This window comes from Stegostoma tigrinum, chromosome 34, assembly GCF_030684315.1.
Source record: "Stegostoma tigrinum isolate sSteTig4 chromosome 34, sSteTig4.hap1, whole genome shotgun sequence".
NCBI classification, from domain to species: domain Eukaryota; kingdom Metazoa; phylum Chordata; class Chondrichthyes; order Orectolobiformes; family Stegostomatidae; genus Stegostoma; species Stegostoma tigrinum.
The window spans coordinates 17,443,858-17,462,445 of NC_081387.1; the positions used below are offsets into that span (position 1 = coordinate 17,443,858).

An 18,588-nucleotide genomic window follows, 5' to 3' on the forward strand; every position below is an offset into this window, starting at 1 on the left:
TGCATATCCTCCATATCCCACTGTACAAAACTGTGTCCTCTCTGTCATACAGTACATTGTGCATCTCCATAACCTCCATTTCTGAAGAAGGATCCAGACATGAAACGTCAGTTTTCCTGCTCCTCTGATGCTGCCTGGCCTGCTGTGTTCCTCCAGCTCCACCCAGTGTTAACTCAACAGAATAATGTGTTCGACTTCTAATTAGCATCATTGTCCATCCTCCTTATTCTACTATGCAACATTGTGTGTCCTTTCCTTCTCACAATACCTCATTGTGAATTCTTTGTGTCCCAGTTGTGACATTATATGTCCCCTCTATTTCGCTATACTTCCCCCTATCCCACTGGACAAAATTGGGTGTTCTCTCTATGACACTGTACCTCATTTTGCAAATTGATGAAAATTGTGCATCTTTCATATCCAACTATATATCATTGTGCACCCTCCTACAGGGGAGATGGAGGCACACTGGTGACAATCAAGCGACCCTGCTAGTGCTCTAGGGACAAAATTCAAACTCCCCCAAGACGGCTACTGCAATTTAATTTAAATTAATAAAATCTGGAATTCCAAACTAGTTACAGTAATCCTGACAATAAAAATATCAATAATGAGCAAGAAGATTTTTTCCACAACTAGTGTCTTTTTTTGGGGAGGAAATCTGTATTCTCTACCTAGTCACATTTTCAGCATTCTGGAATGTTCAAGAAAACCATTTAATTTTAGGACAATTAGAGATAGGAAGCAAATGCTTACCTTGCCAACAACGCTAACATCCTGTGAAAGAATTTTTAAAAATTCATTATGCTGAATTCCCATTTGTCTTCTATACAATACCTCCTTGGCATAAGGGACGCTATACATTCCTGAAGATTACGAGACTTATGCTTTCTGAGGAAATATTTTGACTTTCTGAAGGGGGATCTATGTTGTGTGCTACGTAAGTCCTATTTTACATTTGAACACCGGTAATTCACAAACGTGCAAATACTTTGCATCCTGAATGCTCCTCATAGAGGCTTGCAGGGTGGAGACCCAGGACAAAGTTCTTAACCTCAACATCGAACTACAGCTGCAAAGAACGGCAATAAAATTCCACAAAAGCACGTTATGTTGTTTCTCGAAGTGACAGTAAAGTTTACATAATATAGGTATTCCTCTGGATTCTCCTTCAATTAGGAAGCTACACACCGTAACATGTCATATCAAGTTCTCTATGCATATTTTAAGAATAATTCATTCAACTCTCAAACTAAAATTAAGAAAAAACCCTTGTGAATGGAAAACATGAGAAACTGATAAGTTATTCACAATAACTGCGATAGGGTTGTTACGGAAGGTGACGTAAATGCATGAAACCTTTTCTATTTATACCTTAATTGAATCCACTGTCTCAACACTATCAAGGTATGCATACAGAGAGAAACAGACAGAGAGAAAGGAGATAGAGAGAATTACTCAAATGATGCCACAAAGATGATAACTACATGGAGATACTGGACAACGGTAGGTATTCTCCTTATAGCAGAGATGGCGGTGATTAAGGTTCAGGTGATTAATAGATAGGATCATTAAAATCTGGGAATGAGTCACAGACTGGAATCTAAACGAGGGGTTCAGGACATTGATATATAGAATAATGGGTATCTGGGAGTAAGTTACCAGCTGGAATGTATTCAAGGGGTTCAGATACTTTATATCTAGAATAATGCATACCTGGGAGAGGGTTATAGACTGGAGTCAAATCGAGGGGTTCAAGTGGTTTGTATATAGAATACTACATTCCTGGGAGTGAGTTGCAGGATGTAATTTAATTGAGATGTTACAATGGTTTATACTTAGAATAAATTGCAAGATTTGAACCCCTTGTTCAAACTTACGTCAACCCTAACCGTTGCTTCACCCTCATCACAACCCACTAGCTTCACCCTGCATCCAACCACAATTTCCATTGCAAGCTTTTGTCTTCATTACCAATCAGTCCCAATTCTATCCTACACTTAACCATACGAGCATTCTCACTCTGACACTGTCTGTACACACCAATTCTGCACCTACCCAATCCCATCTTCATTCCATCCCACCACCATCCTTTAACTCCAGCCCCGATGCTCACTACTTCATACTGCCACTCTGATCCTCTTTCTATCCTACACTCAACTCCCATTACTAGCCATAACCTGTCCTTTATCTATTCCCCTATCAATATCTATAATCTGGCTGCAAGATAATCTAAAAATTAATCACTTAAATATTCACCTGGTGCTGTCAGAAGGCACCAGAGTCACCAAAGTTACCAACGTTTACAGACTGGACTGAACTTCAGAACGACAATGCAGTGAATTACTGATTTACAAGAAGCCTTCAGACCCCTGCTCAAAAAGTACCCTTACCTCAAAGCAGAACTCTTGACCCAGAATGCTGCTGTGCACCGGTTTGATGATGGCATCCTCATCGATGCTGAGCTCCAGTGCTTCTGCTGCACTGCTGGGGCTCAGCAACGACTCATGGGAGTGTGACTCCTTAAAGCTCTGCATCAGACGGGTTCTGAAATAAAGAAAGAGAAGACCAGACAAAAGGTATCAGTGACAAAACAGGAAAGAAACAGAGAACCATATTACTAATTGTAGGCCTCAAAGAGGGATTTAATTGAAGACCTTCACAGCAGGCCAGCAAGTTCAACTCAATTACTTTGGAAATCAATCGCACATTTTCAGTGTGTATGATGTTGTGGGCATCACAGGTGTGTCTATGAAGGGAACAGGGTTGGGAACTAAATATCTAAGGATAACGTCCTATTGAAGGAACAGACAGATTGACAGAGGGTACAGGGTTCCCTTATTTGTAAGAAATGAAACTAAATGGATAGCAAGAAATTATATATAATTGGAAGGCATAGAATCTGTGTGGTTAAAGTTGAGGAACTGCAAAGGCAAACATGATAGAAGTTATGCACAGGGCTCCAAGCAGTAACCAGGGACTAGAAATTAAATCAGGAGGTAGAAAAGGCATGCAAGAAAAGCATTATTACAATAATCTTGGTGGATTTCAAGGTGCAGGTGGCTGGGAAAATTAAGTTGGTAGTGGATCCCAAGAAAAGGAATTTGTGAAATGTTAAGGCAATGATGATGTGTAATGAGGCATACTTGATTAGGGAGCTTAAGGTGAAGAACTAATAGGGTCAGTGACCGAAATTTGATTGAATTCACTCTGCAGTTTGAGGGGGAGAAGCTGGAATCAGATGTGTTACAATTAAGGAAATATAACTACACACACGAGGGAGGAGTTGATTGGAAGGGGAATCGAGTAGGGAAGATGGTGGATCAGCAAAGGCAAGAGTTTCTGTGAGTAATTTGGGAGTCACAATGGAAACTCATCCAAAGGAAAAAGAAACATACTAAGGGGAGGATGCGGTAATCATGACTGCCGAGGAAAGTCAGCGACAGCATGAAAGCAAAAGAAAAATCAGACAATGTGTGAAGATTAGTGGGAAGCCATAAGATTCAGAAGCTTTTAAAGGACAGCAGCAGATAACTAATAAGGCAATAAAGGGTGGGAAAATGAAATACAAGGATAAGTTGGCAAATAATAAAGACAAAAAAAATTCAAGAGTTTTTTTTCAGGATGTAAAAAGGTACGAGAGAGGCAAGACCACTGGAAGACAATGTTGAAAACTGGTATTGGGGAACAGAGAAAAGGCAGAGGAACTGAATATGTATTATGCTGTGGTCTTCACAATGGACGACACCAGCAGCACACCAGAACTTCAAGAAAGTCAGGGCCAAAAGTGAGCAGAGTGGCCAGCACTAAGGTGGTGCTGGGGAAGCTGAAAAGGTGGATAAATCACCTGGACCAGAGTTCTGGAAGAGAAAGCTGAAGGGACTGTGAAGGCATTGGTGGTGATCTTTCAGGAATCACCTGGCATTAGGGAGGGTCCCAGAGGACTAGAAAATGGCGAACGTAACACCCCTGTTTAAGAAGGAAGAGAGGCAGAAATAAATAATGATGAGCCAGTTAGCCTGATTTTGGTTGTGGGCAAGATTTGAGTCTGTTTTTAAAGGTGACAATGCAGTGTACTTGGAAGTGCGGAGTAAAATAGGTCTGAGTTTGCACAGTTTTTTCAAGGGAGTTCATTTCTGAAAAATCTTTGAGAATTCTTTGAGGAGGGAACAAGCAAGTTATACAAAGGAGAGCCTGTGGTCATTATACATTTGGATTTCCAGAAAGCATTTGACAAGGTGCTGCACAGGAGGATGCTGAATAAGATAAGAGTTCATGGCATTAGAGGTTGGGTACTGGCATGGACAGACGATTGGCTGACTGGCAGAAGTCAGCAACTGGGAACAGGATTTTCAGGCTGGCAGCCAGTGTCCAGGCGAGCTCTGCAAGGGTCAGTGTTAGGACCACAACTTATATATCAACACGTTATATACTAACAATCTGGATGAAGAAACTGAGGGGATTGTTGCTAAATCTACAGTTGACACAAAGATAGGTGGAGGAGCAGGTGGTGTTGAAAAGGTAGGAAGGCTGCAAAAGGGCTTGGACAAGCTTGAGAGAGGCAAAGAAGTGGCAGACAGAATACAATCTGGCAAAGTACGAGGTTATGCAATTTGGAAGGAAGAAGACAGACAAAGATTATTTTCTAGGTAGGGAAAGATTTCAGAATGCTGAAGCACAAAGGGACTTAGGAGTCCTATTTCAGAATTCTCTTACATTAACATGCAGATTCGGCTGGCAGTTGGGAAGGAAAATGTAATGTTAGCATTCATTTCAAGAGGGCTAGAATAGAGATGTACTGCTAAGGCTGTATAAGTCAGACTGCATTTGGAATAATGTGAGCGGTTTTGGGCCCCATAACTAAGGAAGGTTGTGCTGGTGCTGGAGGGAGTCTACAACTGAGATGAGGATGAATTTCTTCAACCAGAGGTGGTGAATCTGTGGAACTCATTACAACAAAACACTGTGGAGACCATGACATTGATTGTATGAAAGAAAATAGTAAAGGGATCAAAGATTTGGGAGAGAACGGAAAATGGGGTTGAGAAACACATCAGCAATGATCAAATGGTGGATTGGACCCAATGGAATGAACGGCCTAATTCCACTCCTATATCTTATGGTACAAAATGCACAACACTCTTAAAAAACTGACATTACTGTAGTTAATTAGCTTGGTTTGGGATTGATGAATAACTACTGATATTTTCTCAAGGTCAACAGTCAGGATTTTTAATTGAGGGACTCATTCAAATTCATATTTCACTAAATGGTTCCACTATTGCATCACTGGAAAATCTATGATTAAGAACGTTTTGAGGGGAAACATAAAATTACTCCTTTAAAAAATTATCTGTCAATAAATACAGACGACCAAGCTAACCAGACTGATGCAAGATTAGAACAGTTTAATGCTTCTGATTTCTGGTGCCAAAACTGTTGCCACTCCAGTAACAGGGAGCCAACTGGCTAGTAAACCTGATCTTAATTTCTGTAAGTGCTGGCAGTTTTAACCAGAGGTTCACTTCTAATTTAGAGGCAGTGTGCTTGGTCATTGCTTCAATGTAATGGTCTTCCAATGCAGAAATCGTGCATAATTATTTTCGAGTAGCATCCATAGTGAGTCCATATCGCTGCCTTTACAGGTGTCCTCTTTCTGATGTGCAAGTTTTGGTATTTTCTTTTCAAAAGATTTTTTTTCCCCCCTTTGATTCTCAGATTCTTCCTTGTTGTGTTTGCAAGCCTAATGATCCTACTGTTGGTACCAGCAGAACTATGAGGGTTTCAGATTTATGAGATATTAAAAATAACTCAAATGGATACTGAGCGATCACGAGAGAAGCTTTGAGCCTCATAGTCAAGCTATGACTAAGACCGCCTATCAACACATAACAGGGTTGATTTTGCACCTGTCTCAGCTCATTTACTACTGAAACTGTCATTCATGCTACCATTACTCCTACAGTCAGATATTCCAAAGTAGTCCAGCTGGTTTCCCACATACTACGCTCTTTAAATTGAAGGACGCCCAAAACTCCACTATATGTATCTTTAAATCAGAGTAGACATTAATCCCTTATCATGCTGTACTAGCTGATTCACACTGTTTCCTGGTCAGGCAAGGTCATTATTTTTAAATTCTCACCCTTGTTTTCAAATCTGTCCATGATCTTTTCTCTTCCTATTTCTGAAACTCCTTCAGTGTCACAATGACAACATCCTCCCCCTCAAAAAAAATGCTCCATTCCACTAATTCTGGCCTCTTGCATATACTGAGTTCAGATGCTCCATCCAATGTTGACTGTGTTTTCAGTTACCTGGACCCCAATTACTTCTCCACACATCTCTCTAACTCACTGACCTCCTTCAATTCATTTCTTAAAACATTACCTGGACCCCAATTACTTCTCCACACATCTCTCTAACTCACTGACCTCCTTCAACTCATTTCTTAAAACATGTCTCTCTGATCCAGCTTTGGGTAGTTCTGACCTAATATTTCCTTTTGTGACTTGATGCATTCCTTGTTTTGTAATCCTTATACGAAACACCTTGAACTGTTCTGTCACATTAAAAGGTGCTATACAGATATAAGTTGTTGTTGGATAAGATCAGAAAGAACTAACATTATACTATGTTTTATGATCAGCGCATGAATTATAAGCCACCAGAAGCGATGAATAATCTTCACGAAAACCTTAGTAAGTCCTCAGAAAAAAACCCCTGAAAAAATAGACTAGTATTTTCTAGCATGACCCAACACAGTAGGACGTCATTCAGACCATCACGTCTGTCCCAGCTCTTTGAAAGTGTTATATGAATAGTCCCACAATGCTAGTCTTACTTTGCCTTCAGAGATGCATTTTTATTTTCTTTTCCTCAAGTAGTTGTCCAGTCTACTTTTTCAAGGTTTTTAAATCTAATTACTTTCCACTACCCTTTCAGGCAACATGCTTGCTATGCAAAAAGAAACGGACCGCTTTGCAGAACACCTACGCTCAGTTCGCACTAAACAACTGCACCTCCCAGTCACAAACCATTTCAACTCCCCCTCCCATTCCGCAGATGACATGACCATCCTGGGCCTCCTGCAATGCCACAACGATGCCACCCGAAGGTTGCAGGAACAGCAGCTCATATTCCACTTGGGAACCCTGCAGCCCAATGGTATCAATGTGGACTTCACAAGCTTCAAAATCTCCCCTCCCCCACCGCATCCCAAAACTAGCCCAGATCATCTCCGCCTCTCTCACCTATCCATCCCCCCACCTATTCCCTCACCCACCTCAAGCCCCACCTGATCTCTTCCCTACTAACCTCATCCCGCCCCCTTGACCTGTCTGTCCTCCCTCGACTGACCTATCTCCTCCCTACCTCCCCACCTACACTCACTTTTACTGGCTCCATCCCCACCTCTTTGACCAGTCTGACTCCTCTCCACTGATCTTCTTCTCTATCCATCTTCTATCCGCCTCCTCCTCTCTCCCTATGTATTTCAGATCCCCCTTCCTCTCCCCCATTTCTGAAGAAGGGTCTAGGCCTGAAACGTCAGCCTTCCTGCTCCTCTGACACTGCTTGACCTGCTGTGTTTGTCCAACTCCACACCTTGTTATCTCTGATTCTCCAGCATCTGCAGTTCCTGCTATCTCATCGCCTTCTATATTTCTTTTGTGAATTATCTTATATCTTCCTCTGTTTACTTATTGAGTGAGTGATCAGTCTGTTTATGCTGTCAAAACTATTCATGATTAAAAGCACTTTGTTTAAACAATCTTCTCTTAACCTTGTCTACTCCAATTTCACCTGCATCTTCAGTAATGCCAAGACATCCCAAAAACTTTCCAAAACCAAAGCATTGTTACAATTGTAGTACAGATAGCCAATTTTTACACTTACAGCTCAAATTAATATGAATGAAATAAGTGGCATCGATTGACAGACAAATATTGATCAGAACAGAAGGGAAACTCACTGCACTTCTTCAAAATATGTCAAAGATCTTTAACCTTCACTCAAGATTATGTACAAGGCCTCAGTTTAACACAACACCTGAAAGGTAGCATTCCTCTGAACTATCACAGCTCTGGTGCTCAAATTCTTGGGGTGGAACTCAAACACATGACCTCTGACAAGGGTAAAACTAACACCTACTGAATCATACCTGACACCTCATATCTGAGTACCGTTTTGGGTTTTACCGGTGAGCCATTGAGGGGTTACAGAGCTTATTGACTAGACTACAGTCTGCAGTGAGTGAGTGCAAAGATTGAACACTCTGGGCAGCTTTCCTCAAAATAGATGAGGTTAGGAATCTGGTTTGGAAAACTAATTACAGAAGGGACAGGATAGAAACAGGTTAGTGCCATGTGAATGGAGGTATTTAGGGGAAAACTCGGGTTTACAGAGGGTTACGGCACTCTGCAGTGTAGTACTAGTCTCATGAATTGAAGCAGCAGTGAGAATAGATTTGATTGGTGGCTGAAGGGCACTGAGATAAAGGGTATATACTAGCAGAAATAAAACCCATAACAGGTGTGTAGGGTAAAGACCAACAGGATAGACAATTACTTAGCAATAATGTCACAAAACTAGTAATCCGGAAGTCCAAGTCACAGTCGAGTGTATGGGTAGAAATCCCTCCATAAAATTCATTTAAATAAAAGTCTTAAACATAAAATCTGATCTCTGTAATGTTGACCATGATAGCTATAATCAATTATCATAATAACCTATGTAATGTTATCCTTATCTGGCCCGGCTGGGACTCTAAGCTGCCCTGCCCTTGACGTGGCCCAGCAAGCCACTCAGTTTCAGGACAATTTGGGATGGGCAGCAAATTACCTTAGCTGCAAGACCCATATCCTATGAAAAAGAAAAAAAGGTGCCAGTTTAGCTGAATGTTGGCATTGTTTTGCAATTGTGTCTGTCACTTTTAGCTTTGAATTTTCTTTAAAAGAAGGAGGGCTCCCTGAGTGGTCATGAGGGAAGATGAATTGTCTGATTTGCAATCGACTAACTGCATCACAGAGTTTGATCACTTGGTTTGTGCAGTTCATTGAGTATTTTGCCTATGGCTTACTTATGGAGCCACAGAACCTCATATATTGTATACAGGATAATTTATTGTTATTATAATTGTCATTTAATCAATCACATCTATGGAGAAATATTCCAATATTTTTAGGAAATTAACACCTGAAAATATTAAGAGCGTTGCTGAAAAATGAGACATGCTGTCAAAGCCTTGCATTCATCATGTCAGCATCATAAGGATAGTAAATTTCCAAGAGAGTCACATTTATACTGCATTAGAAGAGGGTGCTGATTGTTTGGCAAGAGAACACTGTTTCACTGAAGCTTTATCATGGCAAATGCTCCAGTGAGGATCAGTGGGATCTTGGTGTGCATGAATACAGAACACTTGAAGGCAACAGGGCAGGTGGATGAATAATTAAGAAGGCATATGGACAACTTGTATTCAATGCCTTGACTAATAAAGGCATAATGTTGGAGTTCCATCAGACGTTGGGAGGCCACAGCTGGTCACCATGTGATAGGATGCAGAGCAGATTCACTAGGATATTGCCCAGGCTGGAGCATTTCAGCTATGATGAGAGACCAGAGAGAAGTTAAGGTTGTATTCCTCAGAGCAGATACAGTTAATGGAGGACCTGATTGCGATCTACAAAATTAAAGTGGCGTAGAGGTCAATAAGAATAACTATTTCCCCTCAGTAGAAAGGTTATTTATCAAAGGGCATAGATTTAAAATAAAAGTCGGGAGGTAAAGAGCTGAATTAGGAAGAATTGTTTTCAGCCACAGGTTTGTTGGTGTCTTGAACTTATTGCACCAAAAGGAGAGAAGAGGGAACCACTGCGACATTCAAAACGGATTTTGACAAACACCACAGAATTCAAGGCTACAGACTAAGTCCTGGGAAACTGAATTATCGTAGTTTGTTGCTTGATGACTGGCAAGGACTCAATGGGCCAAATAGTCTCTCTCAATGCTGCAATAATTCATGGCTTTATGAAGATGGCAAGGGATTAAAATTAAGCCTTTCTGATCCTAGATAATAAAATGTGAGGCTGGATGAACACGGCAGGCCCAGCAACATCTCAGGAGCATTTCTGATCCTGATGGCAGTCCAACTAGATCACAGCGGACAGTGACACAGGACTGAATACTAATGCCCACACAGTCGCATAGCTTGAAAGAAACATGAAGTCCTGAGATACAGGTGCAGAATGGGTGACCAGCACCTCAACTCAGGAGAGAATGCAGAAAAATTCAGAGGTAGAAAAGTTGTGAAAAAAAATTAAGTCAAATATTACAAAACTGTACATCAAATATTATTAAAGGACTTGACAGATTCAACAGTAAACCACAGGGTTTAAAAGTGAACATTTGTGTGGGCTTGAACCCATGTCACTGTGAGTTGAAAGGTTGATCTGGAGAAATCAATGATTAACTTAAAAAAACCCATCAAATTTACCTCTCCCCCTTCCTTAGCAAATTCCCTAGGTCAGTATTGCAGCAGTCACCCCTCCTGATGAAAAATATTTGTTGCCAATAAAACTCCATATGAACACCCTTGTCAGCAAACACAGGAGACAGCTAGACATCTCAGTTGGCACAACGATCAGAGAGCAACAATAGCGAAGCTCAAGGACAGCTCCCATTACAATCACAACAGGCCCAAACAAGGAGGAAGTGATTGACCCATGGGGCCTGTTTTGCTATTCAATAAGTTCATGACTGATCTGATTTTGTGCTCAATGCTACCTTCCCACCTGAGCTCGATAACCACTGACCGCCAAGTAGATAAGGAATCTGAATCTATCTATATATGTCTGCTTTAAAATATTCAATGACTGATTCCCACCAGACTTCGAGGAGAAGGAGAGTTCCAAGCAGTTACCATTCAGAAAATTACTTATCTCCATCTTCATAGCACACAACCAACATCCAGATATCACTCCTAGCATGTATATGGGGTCCCAGTCATACTGCCAGTGGTGAGCATCTCTCTCTCATTCACAGTTAACTCCAAAATTCTTCAAGCTCCAGCATTCCCCTGGTGAATTGCACAGTTAAGGGTAGCAGGGGAGATTGAGGACAGTGGTCTGATTTTACAACTGAGCCAGGTAGTAAAAACCAATTAAACAAAGAGTTTGGCAGCTGACATAACACTTTTGTCCAGTGTTATGTGTCCCAACTTTCCCCTGAAATTGCCAGGTTCCACCTTAAAACTCTTTCATCAATAACTTGCATTTCTATAGCACCTTTAACACCACAAGAGTGGAGATCACTTTCATTACAGAATCTTGATCAATATTTTGATGAAATCTATACCCACTCCAAAGCCACTGTACTGTTCCTGAAGGCGAGATGCCTAGAACTAGTACAACACTCCAGAAAGAGTTTGACCAATGATCAAAGCTTCAGATATTTTATATTCTGGGGAATCTCTTTGGATGTTAATGGATATTATCAATCCACTGTCTTCCCCTCCCCTTATTTCTGTACAGCAACCATACCTGGGCTTGAAAATGTTGTGAATTATTGCGCTGGTAATAGCCCATCAAGGAGACATCATTCCATTAGAAATTGGCTTCCACCCTCCAGCGTCCAAAACAGCATTCTTTTCCTTTAATTTCCTAATCCCAGCCAATTTAATAGAGCAGAAGTTTGCAGGCTTAAACACCGGGTGAGGGAAGGAAACAGGGATCACGCAGAACTACTGGGAGAGGAGGAGGCACTTATAGATCCTGTGAGGGGTTGGGGAGTGAGTGGGAGAAGACAGTCAGAGGTAATGGGAACTGCCTTACAATCGGAGATACTAAGGGAAGGGTGGGACACTCGGAGATATGCTGGGGCAAGGCTAACACTTCGAGGTACTGCAGGAGGTCACACACTGGGAGATGCTGACACAGGAGGAACACTCAGCGTTATGGGGGGGTGAAGCAACACTTGGAGGTACTGGTGGACAACAGTCACTTGGAGCTAGTAGGGAAGGGGAAACATTCAAATACAGGGGACGGGGGAAGGGGTATCAGATACTGAATGTACTCAAAAGGAAGTACTTAAATATACTGATTTGGGAAGGTGAAGGATAACAGAGTTTCCTTTGTTCCTCACAGCATTGATCTTTGCGAACTCTCAACCCTACCTCTGTAGCAAGGCCTGAAGGATGGAGAAGCCTGGAGCTTGATTTTAAACCCTCTGGTCTCGGATTTTCATGCAATGATATGCACAACAAAAATATGAGGTAAAGAAAATCAATATTGGTTTCTAAGTTTCTGAGGGTTAAATATTAACAAACAAGAATACACAGCTTGGGTTTAAAGCGACAGTGAAAAAGAAAACTATAAAGAGCTTATTCATATACAAATAACGACTCACATTTTTATCCTCTTTAACAAAATAAAACATTCTAAGGTGCTACACAGCAGCATTTGACACTGAACCTCAAACGGGGAGCAAATAAGCAAAAGCTTGCAGCCGAGAGGGAGGTTTTAAGGAGTATATGAAGTAAGGGGTAGAGAGATGTTAGGAGGAACCCAGAGCTCAGGGCAGATCTTTACACAGATGCGCAAGAGACTAGAAGAAACACTAACATCATGCAGGAGTGTTTCATAAGGAGACACTTGAAGGGGCGAAGCTGTGAAGATCTTCATAAACAAGGAAAAGAACTATAACATCAAGACACCGCTTGACTAGGATCCAGTGTATGCCAATGAACATGAATGAGGCAAATGACTGTAGTTTTGGATGGCCTTAAGTTTGTGGAGAATAGAATGTGGGAGAGGGGGAGACCAGCAGGATTATTTGGGAATAGTCAAGTCTAGAAAATATTTAGCCATAGCAAAGTCATAGATGAAAGTTTCAGCACCCTTGAGCTGTGACTGGTGACACAGTGCAAAATCTGTGACAGAAGCTCATCTCATGATCTGGGGAGGTGATGTTGTAGTAGTAGTGTTGTTGGACTACGTGATCCAGAAACTAAGGTTATGGTCTGGGGATGAAAGTTCACATCCCACCATGGCAGATGGTGGAAACTGCATTTTTAAAAAAATATCTGGAATTAAAAGTCTAATGATGATCATTGTTGATTATAAAATCCCATTTGGTTCACATAAGAGCTCCAGACAGCCAGCAACGTGGTCAACTCGGAAACGCCTTTCTAGAATGAATTAGTAAGACACTCAATAGTATCAAACCACACAAACGTTTCAGAAAAGGAACAATAAACTGGATGAAAAGCATGGCACGGACCAAGGAACCGAAAACAACAGCAAACTCTGCTCTGCTGGACCCTGTAAAGTCCTCCCTACAAACATCTAGAGGCTTATGCAAACATCAGCAGTGCTGTCTCACAGACTAGTCAAGCAACAACCTAATGTCGTTATACTCACGGAATTGTATCTTACCAGGCCACGTACCAGATAATGCCATCACCACCCATGGAACAGAGATAGTGACACACTGGTATACAGTTGGGAGCAACTGCCCTGAAGGACTTCAACATTGACTCTGGACCTCATTGCATCAGGTCAGCATGGGTAAAGAGACCTTCTGCTGATTTTCACTGATGGCTTTCAATCTCCTCATGCCTATCTCAGCTGATGAAACAGTACTCCTCCACTTTGAACACTATGAAGAGAAAGCATTAAGTCCATCACTGAGAGTGGTTCACCAGCGCGATTACTGATGGAGCTAGTTGATTTCTAAAGGACATAACTGAGTCTGTGGCAAACACTGAAGGAACCAGCAAGAGGGTAAATCATACTTGACCTCAGTCTCAGTGGTTTACTTGCTGCAGGGACATCCCTAAGCCACTGTTCAAATACAGCTACAACACTGGTATCGACCCTACAATAAAAGCGGACATTTTTCCACATATGTCCTGCGCTCAGAAAGCAGGACAAATCCAACCTGACCAAATAGTGGCTCATTAGTTTACCCTCGATCATGAGTAAAGCGATGGAAGGTGTTTCCAACAGTGCTTTTATGCAGCACTTATTTCATAACATTCCGCTCACTGACACTCAATTTGAGTTCAAAGGTAAATCTATTCCTAACCACATTATAATATTGGTTTAAGCATGGACAAAAAGAGTGACATTCTAGAGGTAAGGTGAGATTGACTGCTCTTGATATCAAATACAACTTTGACAGAGTGTGACAGTGAAGAACCCAAGCAAAGCTGGAATCAATGGGAATCAGAGGGAAAGTTCTCTGCTGGCTGGAGTCAGATTTGGTACAAAGGAAAATGATTGTGGTTGTCACTGGTTGTTCGAGGACAGTTATTTTAGCAACAGGACATCTGTGCAGATGTTCTTCAAGATAGATTCCAAGGTCTAAACATCTTTAGCTGCTTTGTCAATTAATTCCATCCATTGTAAGGTCAGAAGTGTGGATGTTTCATAATGATTGCAGTGATCAGCAGGTTCATGACTCTTCAGACAGCATTAGTCCATGTCCAGACGCAACAAGACATGGACAATATCCAGCCTTCCGATGACCAGTGGAACGTAGCATTTTTGCCATATAAGTGCCAGAAGAGAATCAAGAAGGAATTCAGTCACTTCATCATTGCCGAATCTCTGATCATCAACATCTTTGGTGTTACCATTGACCAGAAATTGAATGAGGCTACTCACAGAAACACTGTGGCTACAAAAGCAGGGCAAAGGCTAGAAATCTTATAGTGAGAAACGCACTCCTGGCTACTCAAAGCTTGCTCACCACTTCAAAGTGTAATGGAATACTCCCTGCCTGAATGAGGGCAGCTCCAACAACACTGAAGAAGATACTATCCAGAATAAGACTGTCAACTTGATTGGCACCACATCCACAAACAATCACTTCTTCAACCACCAATACTCTGCACCAGCAGTATGTCCGTCTTCAGGATGCACTGTAAAAATTCACCAAAGCTCTTTAGACAGTATCTCCCAAAACTTTGACTGTCACCATCTAGACAAATAAGGGCAGTGGATACACAGGACAGCACGACATCCATGACTGCCTCCAAGGTGACATGTTTAGACTCACCAGCAGACTTGGAAATTCATTACTCTTCCTTCACTGATGTTGGAACAAAATTCTGGAACTCTCTCCCTAACAGCATTGTGGACATACCTATGGTGGGATGGTGATAATGTTCACAGGAATAGTATTCCAGAATCCAAGTTCATGTCCTGGGGACATGGGTTTGAATCCCACTATGTAAATCTTGGTGAAATTTGAATTCAATAAAAACCTGGAATTAAGTTTAGGTTTATTGATGACCATGTAACCACTATCACTTGATCCTTTCGGGAAGAAAATCTAGCATCCTTACCTGATCTGGCCTACATGTGAGTAAAGAACAATAGTAATCTGGTTGACTCTTAATAGTCCTGTGAAATGGCCAAGGAAACTGCTCAGTTCAAAGGCAGTTACAGATGGACAGTAAATGCTAGTCCTGCTAGTGATGCCAATGTGCATGGAAGAATAGAAAGGAAAAATAACACTGCTCTTCATAACAACAGTATTTATATGGCAGTACTGTTAAATTTCTGCTTGATGGTAATTCCACATGTTGATATTTTAGGATTCATTTGTAGTAACACCACTGACTGCAAAGGAAAAATGTTTAGATTCTGTCTTGTTGGAGATGGACATTGCCTGGCTTGAATGATACTTGCCATTTAACAGCCCTAACCAACTCTTCTGATCAGGATGAAAATATCAGCCTGGGTCTCATGAACTAGTTACGTTGTCTCAAGACAAGTGTGTAACCATACTGACATGTGCTTTTAAAGTGCCTCACCAATCAAGCGAACTTGAACACTTATCCCTGCCTCTGGCTTGCTCTGCGAGATTCTCCTAAAGACCTACATATTTCTTTCACTGAGCTTCTTGTCATCTGTGCTAATTTGACACTGAACCATATAAGGCCATATGTCTTACTGCACTGCTGGTCAGAATGTCTTAAGGGCTTTCGCTACGTTAACATATAAATAAATGCAGGGTTACTTTGACAGTGAATGGGTTATCTTACCTCAGGAAAGCAACAAAACAAATGGCCAGTGCGGTGATCTAACCCTGAGAGACACCATACTCTTATTTGCTGTTTATGGAATTTTGCTGTGTGTGGGGTACATCCATACCAGCAGTTAAGGACTTCAGATATTTTTTTGTTAATTTATTCACGAAATGAGGAAATTGCTGGTTAGGTCAGGATTTATTGCCTATCCCTTACTGCCCAAAGGGCATTTAAGCGTCATACACATTTCTTTGGATCGGGAGTCAGATGTAAGCAAAACCAGGTAAAGATGGCAGATCTCCTTCCCCAAGAGAAATTAGTGAATCGGATGGGTTTTTAATAGTCAGTGACCATTAAGCTAGCTTCTTATTCCTGGATTTTTAACTGAACCCCAATTTCCCTGTTTGTCACAATAGGATTTGAGCCATAAGAAATAAGAAAAGGAGGAGGCCATTTAACACCTTGAATCTGCTCTGCCATTCATGGCTAATCCAATAATCATGTCCACTTTCCTGCATTTTTCCTGTAATCCTCAATTCCTCCACTGATCATATATCTATCTGTCTCAGTGTTAAATATGTGCAAGGACTCTGAAATCACATTACTTTGTGACAAGGCGTTCCAAATTCAGAGAAGAAATTTTTCCTCATCTCAATCTTAAACTAGCCACCCTTTATTCTGTGGCTCTACCCTCTCCCATGAGGGGAAACTATCTCCTCAGCACTTACTCTGTTATAGCCCCTTAAGACTTCTCCACATTTCAATGAGATCACCTCTCATCGTCTGAACTCCAAAAGTAGAGTCCCAACCTGTTGAATCTTCGCTCAAAAGTCAATTCTTCCATACTGAGGATTATCCAGTGAGTCTTCTCTCAATTGCCTCCAATGAAATGGTACTTTTCCTTAAATATGGGGCCAAAACTGCTCACAGCACTCCACATCTAGCCTTACCAGTAACTTTTATAGTTGCAGTAAGACTTCCTTACTCTTACTTCAAAGGGGCTTGAAGTATAAAAGGCTAACATTCCATTAGCCTCCTGATACCTCCTGCACCTGTGTGCTAGTTTTCTGTGTTTTGTGCACAAGTACCCCTTAGTTTCTTTATGTTACTGCAGCTTTTTCTCTATTTAAATAATAACGTTCTTTTGGTATTTCTTTCAAAATGAACAACTTCACTTTTTCCCAAATTATACTTCATTTGTCAGCTTTTTGTCCACTTACTTAAAATTATCACCATTTCTTTGTAAGCTATTTGTATCTCGCAGTTTGCCTTTTCACTTTTGTGTGACCTGCAAATATGGCTACAGCAAATTCACTTCCTTCGTCCAAATCATTAATATATATTGTAAACAATTGCAGTCTCAGCATTGATCTCTGTGGAACTCCACCAGTTACAGGTCTCCGACCTGACAAACAACCCTGATCCCCAGATGCTGCTTCCTGCCCATTAGCCAGTTCTCTATCCATGCCAATATACTACTGCTAACATCATGGATTTTTACCTTACAACTTAACGTTAATCCATGTCCCACAGAACATTACCCTGAGTTCTTGAGTGCTAGTCCAGTACCATTACCATGATGCTATCCTCTCTCATTATACTACAGTACAGATAATCAAAGGGAGATTTCACAGATGTCATAGAGGTGTACAGCATGGAAAGAAATCCTTTGGTCCAACTCGTCCTTTCTGCCAAATATCTGCAATTAATCTAATCCCATTTGCCAGCATTTGGCCTATACCCCTCCAAACACTTCCTATTCATATATCTATCCAGATGTCTTTTAAATATTGTGATTTCACCAGCCTCCACCACTTCTTCTGGCAGCTCATTCCACATACACACCACCCTCTGTGTGAAAAAGTTGCCCCATAGGCCCCTTTTAAATCTTCCCTCTCACCTTAAACCAATGCCCTCTAGTTTTGGACTCCCTCATCCAGGGAAAAGACCTTGGCTATTCACCCTATCCATGCCCCTTCTGTTTTTATAAACCTCAATAAGATCACCCCTCAGCATCCAATGCTCCAGGGAAAACAGCCCCAGCCACTTTTCTTAAATACTGGCACCAAGTTAGCCAACCTCCAGTCTTTCAGCACTTCACCAGGGGCTATCAATGATACAAATATCTCAGTTCTCAGGTACATCTGATTAGGTCAGGGAGAGTTATCCACCTTTATGCTTTTTAAGATGTCCAGCACCACCTCCTTTGCAACATGGACCTTTTTCAAGATGTCACTGTTTATTTCCCCAAGTTCCCTAGCTGGCACATTCTTCTCCACTGTAAACACTGATGCAAAATACTCAGTTAGTACTTCCCCCATCTCTTGTGGTTCCATACATAGGTGGCCTTTCTGATCTTGGAGGAGCCCTATTCTTTCCTTAGTTACTCTTTTGTGCTTAATGTATTTGTAGAAACCTTTTGGATATCCTTAAACCTATGTACCAAAGCTATCTCATGTTCCCTTTTTTCACCCTCCTGATTTCCCTCTTAAATATACTTCTACTGCCTTTGTACTCAGCTCATGATTCACGTGATCCTGGCTGTCTATACC

General features: G+C 41.3%; 1 protein-coding gene across 18 annotated transcripts in view; it reads right to left on the minus strand.

The window, feature by feature from the left end:
* LOC125446329 (ras/Rap GTPase-activating protein SynGAP-like) overlaps nt 1-18,588 on the minus strand; it is a 746,401-nt gene that overhangs the window by 262,219 nt on the left and 465,594 nt on the right. For all 18 annotated transcript variants that reach the window (XM_048519809.2, XM_048519810.2, XM_048519826.2 and 15 more), the window contains one exon: nt 2,394-2,547. In XM_048519809.2, coding sequence (XP_048375766.1) covers nt 2,394-2,547 — 154 coding nt within the window. The remainder of the gene's footprint in view (nt 1-2,393; nt 2,548-18,588) is intronic.